This window comes from Misgurnus anguillicaudatus, chromosome 3, assembly GCF_027580225.2.
Source record: "Misgurnus anguillicaudatus chromosome 3, ASM2758022v2, whole genome shotgun sequence".
Taxonomy (NCBI): domain Eukaryota; kingdom Metazoa; phylum Chordata; class Actinopteri; order Cypriniformes; family Cobitidae; genus Misgurnus; species Misgurnus anguillicaudatus.
Window position 1 is genome coordinate 22861164 of NC_073339.2, and position 15779 is coordinate 22876942.

The window sequence follows — 15779 nt, forward strand, 5'->3', positions numbered from 1 at the left end:
TATACAGTACTTACTTATTACTTATTACTTACTTATTAATGCAGTATTTATTATTTACAGTAATAACGAAGGCACTGTAATAATAAAGAGACTTGCATTTACTGTGGTGGGGAGCTTCAGCATAATTTGCCTTCAACAACTCGCATCTCTCATTCATTTTCAGTGGAGTGGGGGACTGGAGAGTTTTAAGCTGAATGCAGCCACCTAGCGTACTGGATGAATTAATTTTACAGATCTGAAAAGATTTGGGGCTTTTGACAAAACATTCAGGGCTTGAGCCCCAGAAGCCACCCCCTCACTCCGCCCATGATCATAAACATAGACAAATGATCTGGTAAAGGTCTGGTAAATTATGGTACACATCCCAAACACAATAGAGCTAGAGCCCACTATAATGCAACCTATAGCCTAATACAGATGTGGCCCTTAAAAATGCGCGTCTCTGAGAGCAGAATGCCGCGAGGACTTCCGAAATTCTGCGAGATCCCGCAGAAGGGGGGTTCGGTGGGGGATGCAGGAAATACAAAAACCTGTAGATGGCAGTCGTGTTTCATGTAGGCCATACTGACGACAATTTGTGTGCTTAACTTCATGCTGAGCGTATACTCTATGATATTGAAGTAACATGACACGGATTTTCTGTGTTTAGGAGATACTCTTTGATGCCATACAAATGCAGGCTTTTTTGGCAAACCTTTCGTTGGCGAAGTTTTCTTTGCCAGTTACATAAACAGTGACATATTCTTCATAAAATTTCGACTCAAACGCGCATCATTTGTCTTATTTTTTTCCGTGTACTTACAGTAGAAGAGACGTTGTATAAAAGGCTGTAGAGGAAAGAGACTTTTACTGTGAGACTTTGATTTTGATAAGTGCAATTTCTGAACTTTCCAGGAGGAGGCGGTAGTGTTCTTATTCACTACCTGCTGTGTTATAGTTGAATACTGAGAGAACGTCAGCGGTTTAATTATAAGTTTCTCCTGCCTGTCTTTCTGGTTTATCGTTGGTGATTTGGTGTTCAAGTGTTAGTACATGACAAATAAGTAAGTTTTTAAATATTATTTTAAGAGATTGATCGTGTTTGAGGTATATTATTTAAATTTGTGTGCACGCACGTGCATTGCTAATTCCTGCAGTTATTGTAGAGTTGTTATCGTTTGTCTAATCACCGAGTGATTTATATTGTCAATCTTGCAATATTATCCTAAACATTGTGCTATGCCTTTGACATTTAAGTTGATTATACTGCAGGAGGATTTGGTTTAGTTATTTGAACACTTTTATTTTTTTAATGATATTTCTCTGCTTTATACCTCACACATTCATACTAAGTCATTTGTGTTCAGCCTAACATGATGTAAATGTGTATTTGAGATTACAATTTCTTGATTGTTAGTTTGATTTGTTACTAAATAGGTTTGTTATTTATATACAGCCTATATAAGCATAGTTAACATTGTTAATCCACTCTTATTTAACTGTATTATGTCTTTATTATTTTCTAGACTATGATTCAATACACTTTGAAAAAGAAGCTCCCGTCTCCTCATCATTAAAGTGTTCTGACCGACACACAGGAGTGTTCACTGTATAAATTTCAAGCCAGAGCCTATAAGTCTAATTCCTACCTAACAAATGGTCCTTCGAGCCGGATACAGTGCTCATTCCTGGCAGGATGGAGTTTGAGGAGGAGAACATTAGATCAACCAGACCAAAGCGCCATATACGTCCACCAGTCCGACTCCTAGATTTTGAAGTACAGTATGTAGGGGGCAGACCAGTACCTGAACCTGTTCTCTCATCTCCTTGGGACTTACCTTCCCGCACGACCCCCTTTCAGTCATTTTATGACAAGCCTGACTCCTTCCATGGTGATCCTACTCCACACAGCAGCTTTAAATTAGGTGCTGCTGGTTTAAATTATGCTGAACGCAGTGAAGCCTTATATCATCAGTTCCCATCAACACAGAGTGAAGGCTACCCTGAGTATGAACGTCACAGAGAACTCCAAGCCATTCACAAAGAAAATGCCCAGCTTATTCAGTCACGTCAGGCCTTTCATGCTGATCTGATGGAGTTAAAAGCAGTCCGTACTGAGGTCAAAGAACTGGTCACAGTTGCTAAAGCCCTTAAAGCAGAACTTAGTACAGCAAAAAGCCGTGGCAGTCCTTCAGCCCGTCAAGACTCTTTGATGTTTTCCAGTCCTTCCTGCAACATAGACCAACCTGAGCTAGACAATTCTGCATATAGTGACCAATGGCCTGAACTTCCACCTTGGCCAGAACCTGAGCCTGGACTTCAGAGGGGTATTGAGACTTTGCAGTTAACAAAACCTCAAAAAGCTGCCTTCCAATCTGAGGTACCTAATTATTCACAGGCCTCCAAAGCGCATCCTTCACCTGCGTACTGTTATCCTCCATATTCTGCCCCAAATACTGAGATATTCCCCCCTCCTCCAACCCCTGATGAACTCGGAGAGCTATTTTCCCCATCTGTGCCGCGCTCATACTTAAAACCCTCACAACTCAGAATTCCAGTTGCCCCTCCCACATATAGTTCCACACCTGCTCAATCTAACCACGCAGCACCTGAGGTTAGATTAACTTCAGACACAACACATCTAGCCCACCCTTCAGTGTCAGATTATGTATATAGAGGACCTACCCCTACTATTCCAAAGTTCACTCGTCCAGATCCAAGTGAATTTGCCAGACTCCGTATTGCTTTGGAGAATTTGCTTCCTCCCAATGGAACGGAACTCTTTAAGTATCAAATACTTGTAGATCATTTAAAATTGGATGAAGCTAAATTAATAGCAGATGCTTATTTGAATTCACCCTTTCCCTTCACTGATACCATGAGAGCCTTACATGAGAAGTATGGTCAGCCCCATCAGCTGGCATTAAGAAAAATTGCAGTTGTTCTGGAAATGCCAGATGTAAAACGAGGAGATATAATTGCCTTTCAAAAGTTTTCACTTCAGGTACAGTCTCTGGTAGGTTTGCTGAAAACTTTAGGCCCTGAAGGTGATATTGAACTGCAGTGTGGGTCACACGTTGCTCGTCTGTTAAGTAAGCTACCATCAGACCAACGAGCAGAGTTCCGACGCCATATGTTCCGGCAACCTGGAACCACCCCTACTTTACATGACCTCTCAAACTGGCTTCGTTATGAAGCTTGGTGTCATGACTTTGATGTTGAGACAGCCACACGTGGAGTTCACGACAGAACTAACTCGAGGTCAGTACAGAGTAAGAAACCTGTAGCAATTCTTCATGGGGTTGAAGATTCCCAAACTGTGACTCTCCTGTCTCCTCAGAAAACTACTCAACAGGCTAAGTCAGTCAAGGGTAAACGATTCTGTTCATTCTGTGATAGTACAGAGCACTATTTAAGCCAGTGCAATACCTTTGAAAAACTCACCACCGATGAAGTCAAAGATTGGATCCGAAGCAATAATCGCTGTTGGCGTTGTGCCAGAAGTCATCACGCAGCCCAGTGTGATTTAAAAAAGCCATGCAACCTATGTCAAGGTAAACACCTCCGTCCTCTTCACGAGGTAAATGTCAGACCCACACAAGAGGATACCCTGAGGACAGAGAAAAGTTGTCTTACCAATTCCTCGACAGATAAATTTTACCTGGACAAACCTGTCGTTGAGAACCGTGTCATGCTAAAGATAGTCCCTGTACATGTTCATTATGAAGGACGTACTTTTGATACCATTGCTCTGCTGGATGACGGTTCGGAGAGAACCATCCTGCTCCCAATTGCTGCAAAAGCCCTTGGTATACAAGGCATACCTGAAGACCTCCCTTTGCGGACTGTGCGTCAAGACATTGAAGTTCTTCATGGGGCATCTATTACCTTTGAAGTAGCACCGACTCATAAGCCTCAACTCAGGTATAAGATTGAACATGCTTTCACAGCTGATAACCTCAATTTATCACAACAGTCGTATCCTGTGGATCAATTGCAAAGAAAGTATAAACACTTATGAGGTCTTCCCATCACGCCAATGAAAGATGCCCAGCCTCTGCTTTTGATTGGGTCAGATCAGCCACATCTCATTACACCCACTGAACCTATCAGATTAGGATCACCCGGTGGTCCAGCTGCTGTGCAAACCCGTCTAGGGTGGACCCTCCAAGGCCCTATCACGTTCATGGGGCGGCCTGTGTCTCCCTCACAATGCTTGCTGACCTCAGTCCAATCACCACAAGATGAACTTTTTAAGAACGTCCAAAGACTCTGGCAGGTTGAAGTAGTTCCTCACCGAGATGAGAGGGAGGTGACTCGGTCCAAACAAGATCAGGAGGCTTTGACGTTGCTGGAAACCAAGTCTGTTCGCACAGATATGAATGGAGTTCTACGCTTAGCCACGCCACTATTGCGTCAAAAGGATATGCCTAGGTTGTGTGCCCCTAAAGAGTCAGTCATGCCTAACCTACGTAGTACAGAGAGACGTTTGATGAAGGATCCAGTGAAAGCAGACATATACAGGAAGGAGATAGAGAAACTTGTGCAGACTGGAACTGTTCGGGAAGTATCCACAGATGCAGCAGAATCTAATGAGTGTTGGTATATACCCCACCATCTTGTTAGTCATAATGGGAAATCTCGGGTTGTGTTCAACTGTTCCCACGAATACCATGGACAAAGTCTAAACCAGTTTCTGTTACCAGGCCCTACTCTGGGAGCATCATTGTTAGGCGTACTCATCAGATTTCGGGAGCATCCAGTCGCTGTAAGTGGTGATATAAAGGCCATGTTCCATCAGGTCTGCCTGCTTCCTGAAGACCGTCCTTTATTGCAGTTTCTCTGGCGTGATCTCAGCGTGGATAAGCCCCCAAAGGTCTTCCAATGGCAGGTATTACCTTTTGGTACCACATGCAGCCCATGCTGTGCCACTTATGCCCTGCAACGGCATGTTACAGACCACAGTATGACGGATGAGAACATCAGATTTTCAATAGAAAGATGCTTTTATGTTGATAACTGCCTCCAGAGCTTGTGCACACCCGAGGCCGCCAGACAGTTAGTCGACAACCTAAGAGCAATACTTTCTGAAGCTGGATTCGAAATCAGGCAGTGGGCTAGCAATGTTCCCGAGGTTTTGAGTCATTTACCTACGGAGGCACGAGCAGAGAGCTTGGAACTGTGGTTAACACAAGATAAATCTGACATGCCTGAGTCAACCCTGGGCTTAAGTTGGAACTGGCAGACGGATACTCTGACTTACAAGCACAGACCTGTGGTGTATAAGACCCCCACCCTAAGAAATGTCTACAAGGTCCTGGCCACCCAATATGACCCGCTCGGTTTACTTTTACCTTACACCACTCGAGCAAAGGTTATTATCAGGCAGCTATGGAATAAGCAACGTGGTTGGGATGACCCAAACTTACCTCCTGAGATTCTACAGGCGTGGGGTGTCTGGGAAAATGAGTTGCAGTACCTACCAAACATGACCATTCCTAGAACATATGTCCCTCCTGAGGTCGACCGGGATGGTACCACACATGAGGTACACATATTCTCAGATGCATCAGAGCAGGCATATGGAGCTGTGGCCTACTTAAGGACCACTGACAAGAGAGGCCAAACGTTCCTGTCCTTTATCATTGCACGTTCCCGCTTGGCCCCCAAGCGTTCACATTCCATTCCTCGCTTAGAGCTGTGTGGAGCTCTTGTGGCAGCTCAGTTGGCCAGATTGCTCGAAAGGGAACTAACTCTACCAATACAAAATACTGTGTTGTGGACAGACTCCTCCACGGTCCTTACCTGGCTCCACTCAGAATCCTGCCATTACAAGGTCTTTGTTGGCAACAGAGTAGCTGAAATTCAGGAGCTAACAGAAAAGTGTTCCTGGCGCTATGTGAATTCAACCAACAACCCTGCAGATGACCTCACTAGAGGCAAACCTCTGAGTGCTCTTACTGAGTTAAACCGATGGTCTCATGGGCCTCCCTTCTTATTGCAAGAACCAACCACCTGGCCAGTGATGCCAACCTCCAACCTATCTGATGACAACACTGAATTACGTAAATCTGCCTTCTGTGGCTCCACTGCAGCGCCCCCTTTATTCAGCAGGCCAATTGATTGGAACTATACTACCTGGCAGGAACTCCTGGATGCCACTGCTAAGGAAATCCAAATTAACCCTACTCCAGGTGCCTGTCCTGACGCGATCGACTATCGGCAAGCAGAAATCCTAGTCCTAAAACAAGCTCAACAGGAATCGTTTCCTAAGGACTTTCAACGCCTAGTAAATGGGAAATCAGTGTCCTTAGATAGTCGTCTCCTTACCTTGGCCCCTGAAATAGACAAATCTAGTGGTTTGATCAGAGTTGGAGGTCGACTGAGAAGAGCCCAGATGATTGAAGAATCGACAATACACCCCATTGTCTTGGATGCTTACCATCCAGTTACCCAACTACTGATTAAGCATTATGATTGTAAGCTGCGTCATTCAGGACCAGAGAGGGTGTTCGCAGAAATGCGACGTTGTTATTGGATTCTCCGTGGCCGTGAAGCCATTCGCCGGTATCAGCATCGGTGTCCCGAATGTCAGCGCTGGAGGGCACAACCAGTCATTCCTAAAATGGCGGACTTACCTTCTGCCCGTCTCCGTCTACATAAACCTGCCTTTTACTCATGTGGAGTAGATTGCTTTGGACCAATGGTGATTAAAATTGGGAGACGCACAGAGAAACGCTGGGGAATAATCTTTAAATGCTTAACAACAAGGGCAGTGCACCTGGACCTCCTCAGCACCATGAGTACAGATTCCTTTTTAATGGCCCTTAGGCGGTTTATTGCAAGACGTGGAACACCAGCAGAACTGTGGTCTGACCAAGGAACAAATTTTCGAGGGGGAGAGAGAGAACTGAGAGAAGCCTTTGCAGGGATGGCCCCTGAGTTGCAAACTCGGCTTGCTAGTCAAAAAATTCAGTTTAATTTTAACCCCCCAGCAGCTCCACACTTCGGAGGGGTATGGGAGAGGGAGGTGCGCTCAGTAAAGTCAGCACTCTACACTACCCTAGGAACTCAATCCCTTCCCGAAGAAGTCCTCATGACCGTCCTTCTAGATGTGGAGGCAATTCTGAACACTAAACCTTTAGGGTATGTGTCATCGGATATTGCAGATAGTGACCCAGTAACACCAAACAGTTTGCTTATGGGGCGGCCAGATGGCTCTTTGCCACAAGTGATCTACCCAAAATCGGACTTGTTAAGCCACCGACGCTGGAAACATTCACAAGTCTTAGCCGATAACTTCTGGTCCCGGTTCATTCGTAACTATCTTCCTACTCTGCAAACAAGGCAAAAGTGGCACTCCTCCTCACCTGACTTGACAGAAAAAATGGTTGTTATGATAGTTGATCCCCAACTTCCTCGGGCCTTTTGGCCTATTGGACATGTCATCAAGATCCACCGCAGTGCTGATGGACATGTTAGATCTGCGGATGTAGACATAAAGGGGCAGGTCTACACTCGACCAGTAGCAAGACTAGTAATTTTACCAGCTCTCCCAGATAATGGAAACTGATAAACCAACTTAAGTTGAGTTGAGTAGCCTTTTAGTAGGAACAAAGCTGCTTAGCACCTTTGGGGGCGGCTGTATAAAAGGCTGTAGAGGAAAGAGACTTTTACTGTGAGACTTTGATTTTGATAAGTGCAATTTCTGAACTTTCCAGGAGGAGGCGGTAGTGTTCTTATTCACTACCTGCTGTGTTATAGTTGAATACTGAGAGAACGTCAGCGGTTTAATTATAAGTTTCTCCTGCCTGTCTTTCTGGTTTATCGTTGGTGATTTGGTGTTCAAGTGTTAGTACATGACAAATAAGTAAGTTTTTAAATATTATTTTAAGAGATTGATCGTGTTTGAGGTATATTATTTAAATTTGTGTGCACGCACGTGCATTGCTAATTCCTGCAGTTATTGTAGAGTTGTTATCGTTTGTCTAATCACCGAGTGATTTATATTGTCAATCTTGCAATATTATCCTAAACATTGTGCTATGCCTTTGACATTTAAGTTGATTATACTGCAGGAGGATTTGGTTTAGTTATTTGAACACTATTATTTGTTTAATGATATTTCTCTGCTTTATACCTCACACATTCATACTAAGTCATTTGTGTTCAGCCTAACATGATGTAAATGTGTATTTGAGATTACAATTTCTTGATTGTTAGTTTGATTTGTTACCAAATAGGTTTGTTATTTATATACAGCCTATATAAGCATAGTTAACATTGTTAATCCACTCCTATTTAACTGTATTATGTCTTTATTATTTTCTAGACTATGATTCAATACACTTTGAAAAAGAAGCTCCCGTCTCCTCATCATTAAAGTGTCCTGACCGACACACAGGAGTGTTCACTGTATAAATTTCAAGCCAGAGCCTATAAGTCTAATTCCTACCTAACAGACGTGATGTATGATAACTGAGTCTTATAACAAAATAACTCGCGAAGACCTTTGAAGAGACCGAGCGCATTTACGCAATATCAATAACTAATTTATCTAATTTTACATTTAGTTCATTTTTGCATCTGAACGTTTAATAGCTTTAACATGGTTGTGTTGCGCTTTTCTGCATTACTGAACAGTAGGAATATAAGTAGAAATATAAGAAAATATAAGTTAAGCGTGTTGTGTGTATTTCCTAATTATAAGCCTTTGGGAAATTGCACCAAATCTAAACGTGCATAAAAACATGAACATGTCATTTAAATAAGCGAAAAATCTTTTTTATGAGCTCAAAATTTTGAATATAATGTGCTATTGCAAAAAATTGAATAAGAAGTGTGCACATCCAAAAATATTATGAGACAGGTGCTCGATCACAAAAACACTAAATCACGAGGGAACGGGGAGCGGCGCACTGCTACTGTGGCTCTCAATGTTTATTATTTGAAAGACAACGTTTTGGTCGAAGCGTTGTCTTTTGGGTGGTGAATGTTGAGAGCTGTGGTAGCAGTGTGCCGTTCTTTGTTTTTTCGGGATTGCAAAAAATTGCCCATCTCTAAAGGAGAATATTCATCTTTAAAGTTGAAGAAACCAAAAAGTATGTACTGATAAGCATTCGTCAAACATAAATAAATAAATATATATATTAGGGATGTGCCCGAAGCCGAATACGTTATTCGCAAGGGCACGGATAATGGCTTTAAAACGAATAACGAATTCATCCGAATAGCAGAAAAAATATTCGGCCAGACATAATCAAGTGTTTACAGCTAAATTATAAAGCCCTTAAAGCACGCATAATATGTGTGTTAAGTGAATGAGTGTAATCTATAAAATTACATGAATGAATGACATTTTCTGCGCGTCCCTTATTTAGAAACTCGAGATGTTTTGGAATTAGTTTTAAAACGCTCCTAATATCAAGCTTCTTTTAATCCAACTGTAAAAAATTACCATTTTAGTTTTTTAGTTTTATTTAATTACACAAGACCAGAAAACCTTGATAAAATGCTGCACTCTGATAATAAAATATTCGTTAATAACTCCGTGTCTCCGTGACTTCGGTCACAGATGATCTTTAAATTACTTCAAGTTAAAGCCAGCTTCATTGTCAATCTAGGTGAATATAAAATAAACAAGTAAATAGATAAAAATATGAAAATGTAACATTTTAAAAGCAAAATGTATACTGAAGATTATTATGACATGAATTGCAATTAACATAAAAAAGTTAGTAAATAACAGCTGAAACATTTGAATTACAACTTTCTAATTACCTTGTTTAAAATAATTTTGCTTGTTTTGAACTAAAACTGACTTTAAATAAAATTATAAACGAATATCTGATTATTTATTAATTTAGATGAAGATTAATGAGAGAGTTTTTTTTAAACAATTCGTTCTGTTCGCGCAAACGCTGTAGGCTATGGACATATTTAATAATGAGCTTAACAAGTTTTTTGTAATGCTTAATATGCTTTCTTAAATTCTTGCCAAAACAGATTTTTTTACTATTCTGTCTGCAGGTACTTGCGTGTCTGTGCGTTGGTTTCGGATCTGTCAGTCAGTACGAGTCTTGTTGATCTTAATAACTTTTTAACATAAATCAGTCCCGAACTTTATCTCTCTTAATAACTTTTTAAACATCAAGCAAGTTCCGGATTTTAATTTCAAATTCCTGCATGTTTTTAAACCGAAACCAAGATGTCAGACATGACATGCATCTTAGTATTAATCATTTCACTCTCAGAAAACGTATTAGATGTTTAATTAATAAGGTATTTGAAAACATCCCACTCATTTAGACAGAATGGGTCATATATGTAATGTGCTGAAAGACACAATAAACGCTTACAGCGCTCTCAAGTTCAACGCAGATAGGCACAAGCTGTATGAGGGTTTGAAAATTAGAAGTTTGTTTTCCATGCCTATTATTAATGAGAATCAAGTTATTTGTCTTTTTGATAAAAAAATGTGTAATATTATTTTTAATATTACACATTAAAAATTACACATAATATTTTTACAGTTATTTAAGTTATAATTATAATAAAAGCAAAAATTCATTTAAAATTGTAATACATATTCAATGCTAACTTTACTTACAAATTCAGAAAATATTTTTTACAGTGTATAAATAAAACGACATGAAGGAAGTTCATTCCAAAATGTAATGCGTCTAGTAGCAGCTACCACTGACACAGAAAGTCAAGAAATTAAAAACCACCCACCCCCAGGTCTGCCAATTCTTTGCCAACCCCCAATTCTAATCTCCTCTCAGCGAGCGAATCAAAAGAAAACCTTGCAGTTGCTTTGTTTAAACGCAAATCTAGGCCTACTACGCTGTAAGTTATTTTAAATGAATTTCTATAACTAAAATTAAGTGGATATCGGGTAACTTAATTTGACATAATCAGTTCACACGCCAAACCAAGCTATTTTTCACGCTGAGAAGTAAAAAATAAGTTTTCCTGCTATACAATTAATAAAGGAGGTGCTGGTATACACAGAGAATTCCTGTCGAGTTTAGCAGTACGGTTTTTAGGTGTGGTCAACTTTACGCAGCGCCGCAAGAGCAGACAAGCAGATGACATCAGAGTACCGCGAGAAATAAGGCGGAGGAGGTTGGTTTCAATCGCTCTCGCGGTACTCTGATGTCATCCACTCATGTTTGAGTCTGTATCAGATGAAAATACAGATTTTGAGGAACAACTTATTGTTTGGAGATTGTCAATGGACGTTTCTTAGTGGTAAGTTTGTTTTTCAGTATGGACCAAAACGCCAAATGCATAAAATAAAAATGTAGTAATATTGTAATGTCTTGGCATGATATGTTTTCTAAAATGTTTAAAAATGAACAAATCAGTTGTGCGAAACTACACAGATATTTTTTTTAATGAAACATATTCAGTGGTTTCAGACAGTGCCTAAAAATATCATATGATATGCCGAATGAGCATATAAACATATGTTTTCTTGTTCGCTCCACGGGTTTAAACGCCGTTTTTTTTCCTAAAGAATAATGTTAAAACTTTATTGGTGGTGGTTGAGAATAATTTATATGGCAAAATAATTTTAGCGCAATATAAATGTATCATATTGTTATTCTTAATATAAGAGAATACTCATATATTTTTACAACACTTTTAAATTTAAAACATACATATAAAGATGCTTAGTACAATAGCTTTGCTTCTGACAACAAGTTTCTGTAATAAATCAGTAAATCAATCATAAAATGTTTTGACAGTGCCTAATAAAATGCTTGTCAATTCAAACAAAGCTGAAAGGTGTATAAAACCGCTTGAATTAACAATATCTGAACTGTGCTCTTTTGCATACCTCTACTTTTCTCATGTCTTTCTTTATACCACATTTATCTCTTTAAAATATTGCTACTTTTAGAAATAATTTGTTGGCATTTTTTTGTATACTGCACACTTTATACACTTTATATTTTACCAAACCCTGTTGCTGAAGGAGACGGACCGGAGCTCCGGCAAGGTGTGTTGTGGACCCGAGGAGGCGGAGCTGTGCTCCGGCCCAATTTAACCTATCTTTCTGGTACTTCCACTAACTGAGGTATCCGTCCTCCTTTGCTGTCTGCCTGGTATGATTTTATTGGTCATCTAGGAATAATTTTCACTTTATTTTACCTAATGGGGCGCAGCGCAAACCCGTTGGTCTGTGACATCACACTACCGTGAGATCTATTCAAAAGCATGCTGTAGGCCTACTGTCTCGCGGTGCTAAGATGTCACATGCCGTCCGATCGGTCTGCGTGGCGCCGCAGGATCGTCGGGCGAGCGCTGAGCGTTGAGTCAAATAGGACGAGCTTCAGAAAATTACCGAGGTCCGGACGGCCATGCCCTTTGTTTTGCCTCAAAATGCAGACAAATAATGTTTTTAGTAAGGCATGTTTGTTAAAACTAATTTTATATTCTATTTAAACTAAGGCTTAGTCCTGGTTTACGCTTATAAAAAACCGTCCTACAGCTCCTGAGGGGGTGCTCTCTCACTATTCACATGTAAATAAAATGGTTAGAAACCGGTTTTTCTGGTTCTCATTGCAGGACTGTGCGGGGGGAGGGCATTCCGTTTTCATGTGGAGACACTTAACAAACACATTTGAAATACACCAAGTTCCAGATTACAAGCAACACCAAAACACATCACGTTTGGGAGCAGTGCATGTAGGCCCTACTTATTTGAGTATAATGGTAGAGTATTGTGTTGGACACTATTTCAAATTGTCCTTTTCTCCACACAAATAAAACACTGATGTGCATGTCCATAGATCTTAGAGTCATTGCTATCATTTTCACTTTGTGTTGGGTTAATTCCCTGACCGGACCTCGATCATTTTCTTACGCTCGTCTTATAATTTGGCTCAGCGCTCGTGTGGCTTCTTCCTGCGCCGCGCGGACCGATCGGCATGTGACGTCTTAGCAGAGGTGGGACAAAGTCAATAGGCTTGTTTGAGATGAGCAAATTCTGCGCAGAATCGATCACCGGTGATCCGCGCAAGATGCATGTCGGTTAGAAAAGTGTCCGACTTACGTCCGACTTGCTCTGATGTCACGCTGACGTGTGCAAAATAACTCTCGCGATGGAGAGGCGGGCTCGTCGGATTCTACAGCCGAGCGCAGTTGCTCTCCACCGACTGCGTTGACGAAAAGCACGATGGGAAAAGACTTGCTGACGACACAGCTTAATGCTCATTGGCCAGGTTATGTCAGCTGATGACTTGTTAATTCTAAAAACTCTAATTCCTGTAGTAGTTTTTATATTAATTCAATTGTTCTTTACTATGACATTTATATTTTTTATGAATTCCTGTAAACTTCTGTATTGGTGTTGATTTATTTGTACTGTGAGCTGTTTATATTTCACACAACAGAAACGAATTTGTATTACCACTAGATTTATTCATCCCAACATTTACTAAGTAACCTTTTCCAGTAACGAACAGTTCACCTTCGTTGATTCTCCTTATAAACATCTTTATGTAAATGAATTTATTGGTATTTAAGTTGCATCTATTTAATCCGCGATAAAATACGCGAACGTGATCTCTGCCTATGCTGACGTTTGTAGTCGACTGGACTGCGAGATTGGTGAAGTGTCTGACTTAAAAGCTCTTTTTTCACTCCTCCCCTCACTGCAGGCGTCTGCTCTCATCTGAATTTCAGGCAAGGCAAGCTGCATCTCAAACAAGCCTATTGTTATGCAAGTCACAAGTTTGCTCTAATCAGACCTCTTGGTGATGTCAAAGTACCGCGAGAGCGATTCAAAGCGGATTTCTCCACGTGATAACTGGAATCGCTCTCGCGGTACTTTGCTGTCACTCGGCTGTGGGTTTTTGTAGCGCTACACCAGTCTGCTCCCCAGTCACTTTCGCGCCGCTATAGTAATTTCATATGCCGATTGGATCGCGCAGTTCGGCAGAAAGTCAAACACACCAAATATATAGCCTAATATGTATATGCATTTCAACCCGCTAAAGTAGCAAGTGTAGCATGCTAATGGAGCGGCAGGGCCGTGTGAATTTTTTGTGAAATGGGTCAGTTGCTGCTGATTCTTGCCATAGCTCCGTTGCCCAAATGCGCACGCATACGGTGCCATGTCATCATTGTGTACAAACAGTTAAATGGTCTATTAAGTTTTAAGATGAAGTCAAAATGAAACCGAGATGACCAATAAAATCAAACCAGTCAGACAGAGGTGCAACACAGGTCAGATGCGCAGTTAGTGGTTGTGCAAGAAAGATGTAGCCTAAGTAATCAAACGCTGACTATTATATACAGCAGTTTAATGACGAGAAATGTGAAACCGCAGTGACTGTCAAGGTGACAGGACAAGAAACATTACTGCAGTTGAGCACATATGGGTGTCCAGATTTAATGCGCTGCTCTTACTCCCTTCAGTAATTCACTTTCCGTTATTCAGCGTGTTTATTAACAAAATTCAACGCCACCCTTTAATTCTTGAAGATATGTTTTTTTACTGTATAATGATTAGATTCACTGTGTTGTGCTGCTAAGCTTGAACTTGAAAACGATGCATCACGTGCGCGGTACAACGCTTCATCCACCCGTAGTGCGCGTGCACGGAGTTTAAATGTTCATATTTTGGCTTGAACATTTTATTGCATTTAGTCCTAAGGCCTACCTGTTAAAGTCATTAAAGTTAATTAAATAACAAAAGAAGAGAAAGTGTGCAGCAGTGTGCCCAGGATGGTAAAATAATTATTACAATGTATTCCTAATGACCAACAAAAGTTTTCTGCATACTAATATGGTTTGAAATCTATAGGTATTTGATTCTTTGGTTTTCTGATTTATTAAAATTCATATATGTAGAGCAGGGAAATAAGAAGTTTTTTTCCTGGGGTGCATGCCCTAGAAAATACTTATATGGACCTCGGTATTTATAAAATCATGCAACGCGGCGTGTTTGTCTTTATACACATGTTATGAAATTTATTATTTTAAACACACATTTCACAAAGTATATATTGTAAGTGTAAATATTCATAAACTCAACACTTCCGAGGCGTTTTTCTAAAAAATAATGTTTAAACTTTATTGGTGGTGGTTGAGAATAATTCCTCTTTCCATATGTAACGCATTTTAGCGCAATGTAAATGTATCATATTGTTATTCTTAATATATAAGAATACTAATATATTTTTTTACAACATTTATAACATATATATATATATATATATATATATATATATATATATATATATATATATATATATATATATATATATATATATATATATATATTTATTTACATATATATATAGATGCTTAGTACAATAGCTTTGCTTCATAGAAGTTTCTGTAATAAATCATTAAATCAATCACAAAACGTGTTGACAGTGGCAAATAAAATTCTTGTTAATTTAAACAAGGCAGAAAGGTGTATAAAACCGCTTTAATTAACAATATCTGAACTGTGCTCTTTTGCACACTTCTAATTTTCTCATGTCATAATTTATAATTATTCATTAGATTTAATATAAATACGTTTTGAAAAGTGTTGAATGCGAACGTGTAAGATATCTGAAAGGCGACGCAGCGTGTTTGTCTCTACAGCCACATGTTATAAAATTATTACACACACATTTCACAAAGTACATATTGTAAGTGTAAATATTCATAAACTCAATATTTCTGAGGTGTTTTTCGTCCGCAAAAGGCACAGTTTCTCTGTTCGCTATTTTATTAGATGTAGCCTACGTCTTAATAATAACATAAAAATATCTGTTATGAGAAGAATTCCTCTT

At 39.9% G+C, this 15779-nt stretch overlaps 1 protein-coding gene across 1 annotated transcript; it reads left to right on the forward strand.

Moving 5' to 3' along the window:
- The first annotated feature begins 408 nt into the window (after positions 1–408).
- Positions 409–4000, forward strand: LOC129413455 (uncharacterized). Its single transcript, XM_055167141.2, has 2 exons — positions 409–1043; positions 1506–4000. Exon 2 carries the CDS (start codon positions 1676–1678, stop codon positions 3998–4000), a length of 2325 nt encoding a protein of 774 aa, XP_055023116.2. The 5' UTR covers positions 409–1043; positions 1506–1675.
- Positions 4001–15779: the final 11779 nt, after the last annotated feature.

Excerpts from the sequence above, each read along its gene's own strand:
- LOC129413455 (XM_055167141.2), top strand. The coding sequence starts at position 1,676 with ATGGAGTTTGAGGAGGAGAACATTAGATCAACCAGACCAAAGCGCCAT.